Here is a 1,850-nt window from a genome sequence, read left to right as displayed (position 1 = left end):
TGAGAAGGAAATGACCTATCGTTGTAAAGTATTCGTAGAGGCACGTGAGTACCAAACGGTCTGAAGGCTTTTTAAAGTTGGAGGTGATTTTGGAATTTTGCATGGACAAAAAGGTGAGTGGTAGAAAAGTTTTTAGGAAAAAGTCATTGGTAGAACTTTTTTTTGATTTGTGGATTATTTTGTGAAATTTTCCTAATTTTAAAGTCATTAACCGTGAGTTTTGATAAAAAGAAAATCATTTTCCCTGCAAAGAACTTGCCATCGCGAGCGTTGATTCAAACGTCTATTAGCCGTCAGATCTAGGGCATAGAAGACTGAAAAACCCTAATATAGCGATATTCTTCAGCCACTCATCGGTTCTTTTGTTCCACTCTTACAATTGTTCAGCAACAGCTTTAGAGGGTTCCGACGAGAGCGGAGAAGATGGTCCAGCGGCTCACTTACCGTAAGCGGCACAGCTATGCCACCAAGTCCAACCAGCACCGCGTCGTCAAAACTCCGGGTAAATTGACATTGTTCTTCTACCATGCCTTGAAGCTTTCTCTGAATTACATCTCATATCGTTTGTTGTTTTGATGAAGTTCCTGTTCCTGTATGATTCTGCATTATTTGCACGATCTGGTCTCTGTTGCTTATTTGATGATGTGTGATTTGATTCTTAGGTGGAAAGCTTGTGTACCAGACCACGAAGAAGAGGGCCAGTGGTCCTAAATGCCCTGTTACTGGAAAGAGAATTCAAGGGGTGTGTTGCATTTTCTTTTCATCGTTAAATAAGCTAACTTCGGAGCTGTAGATTTTGATTTTGATTTTTTTTTTTTTTTAGTTTCGTTTAGTATTGGGTATTTTGTGGAGTAATTTTTGCAAGTGTTGGCTGGTTGGATTTGGAGGTCTTCATATCTTAATGCTCTTTTGGACTTGGAATTCTCTGTACATCGTAGTTAAACATGATTTTGCGTATGTTTTGTTTGATTTATTCGTATATAACTAGTCGTACGGGCAGCCGTTGTTCTTGTTTTGTTTTTCATTTTGATCAAATTATGTTCAATTCTAGAACTGGTTCTCATAATATTTCCATCTGATTGATGGTTGATATCTGGTATAATCTGTTTCTTCTAACAGATTCCTCACTTGAGGCCTGCTGAATACAAGAGGTCTAGGTTGGCTAGGAACCGAAGGACTGTCAACCGCGCCTATGGTGGTGTACTGTCTGGAGGTGCTGTTAGAGAGAGGTGATGTTCATTACTGCATTGCAATGTCATCCCAGTGTAGACGGTTGCTTGATCATTTCTAAAGAACTTCTCTTAATGTTGTAGGATTATAAGAGCCTTTTTGGTTGAAGAGCAAAAGATTGTGAAAAAGGTTTTGAAGATCCAGAAGGCAAAGGAAAAACTAGCTGCCAAGAGCTAGAAAGGCTGGTTCGAAAGCACGAACTCTTTTCCATTTTATATATGCTGAGTAAAAATTTTGACTTGGATCAATGACTTTGGAATTAGCTTTGTTTTATTTCATTTGCATTAGTTGTTTGAAGTTTCTTCTGCTAGAATATTCAGTTTATCATTCCTGTTTATGCTGATTTTGCTTCCTTTATTACATACACTCGTAAAGAAAATGCTCTTGAGGTAGCTTGCTTTATTCTGCTCCATCCTGTAACATGTTTTCTCACAATCCAGAAAAGAGAGGTTCCCTTGCAGCTCCCAAACTAAGCCTTAACCATCCACACAATCAATTTTAACTTTAGCCTGCAGGGCATCTTGACAATTTAACTAATGAATGGAGTTTGTAGGAACGTTGTTTCCTTATCTATATGAAGATGCCAATCCCTACTTTATGATCCTATGGTAACCACATTG

The 1,850-nt window shown here is 38.4% G+C and overlaps 1 protein-coding gene across 1 annotated transcript; it reads left to right on the top strand.

Moving 5' to 3' along the window:
• Window positions 1-226: 226 nt before the first annotated feature.
• LOC120082717 (large ribosomal subunit protein eL34-like) lies at window positions 227-1,632 on the top strand. The gene is made up of 4 exons (XM_039037995.2): window positions 227-502; window positions 663-742; window positions 1,120-1,229; window positions 1,314-1,632. The coding sequence occupies exons 1-4, from the start codon at window positions 424-426 to the stop codon at window positions 1,405-1,407; spliced, it is 363 nt and encodes a 120-aa protein (XP_038893923.1). The 5' UTR covers window positions 227-423; the 3' UTR covers window positions 1,408-1,632.
• The last annotated feature ends 218 nt before the right edge of the window (window positions 1,633-1,850 follow it).

The sequence above is a fragment of the Benincasa hispida genome, chromosome 8 (assembly GCF_027475165.1).
Source record: "Benincasa hispida cultivar pf3 chromosome 8, pf3_genome.v1.1, whole genome shotgun sequence".
NCBI lineage: Eukaryota > Viridiplantae > Streptophyta > Magnoliopsida > Cucurbitales > Cucurbitaceae > Benincasa > Benincasa hispida.
The sequence above is the reverse complement of the archived record's forward strand: the minus strand, read 5'-3'. Positions and strand labels throughout refer to the sequence as shown.

Bases quoted from the DNA above. Each gene is read 5' to 3' on its own strand.
- LOC120082717 (XM_039037995.2), top strand. From the start codon at position 424: ATGGTCCAGCGGCTCACTTACCGTAAGCGGCACAGCTATGCCACCAAG. The intron at 743-1,119 runs GTGTGTTGCATT...TTCTTCTAACAG, and splicing joins CTGGAAAGAGAATTCAAGGG to ATTCCTCACTTGAGGCCTGC. The intron at 1,230-1,313 runs GTGATGTTCATT...TTAATGTTGTAG, and splicing joins GGAGGTGCTGTTAGAGAGAG to GATTATAAGAGCCTTTTTGG.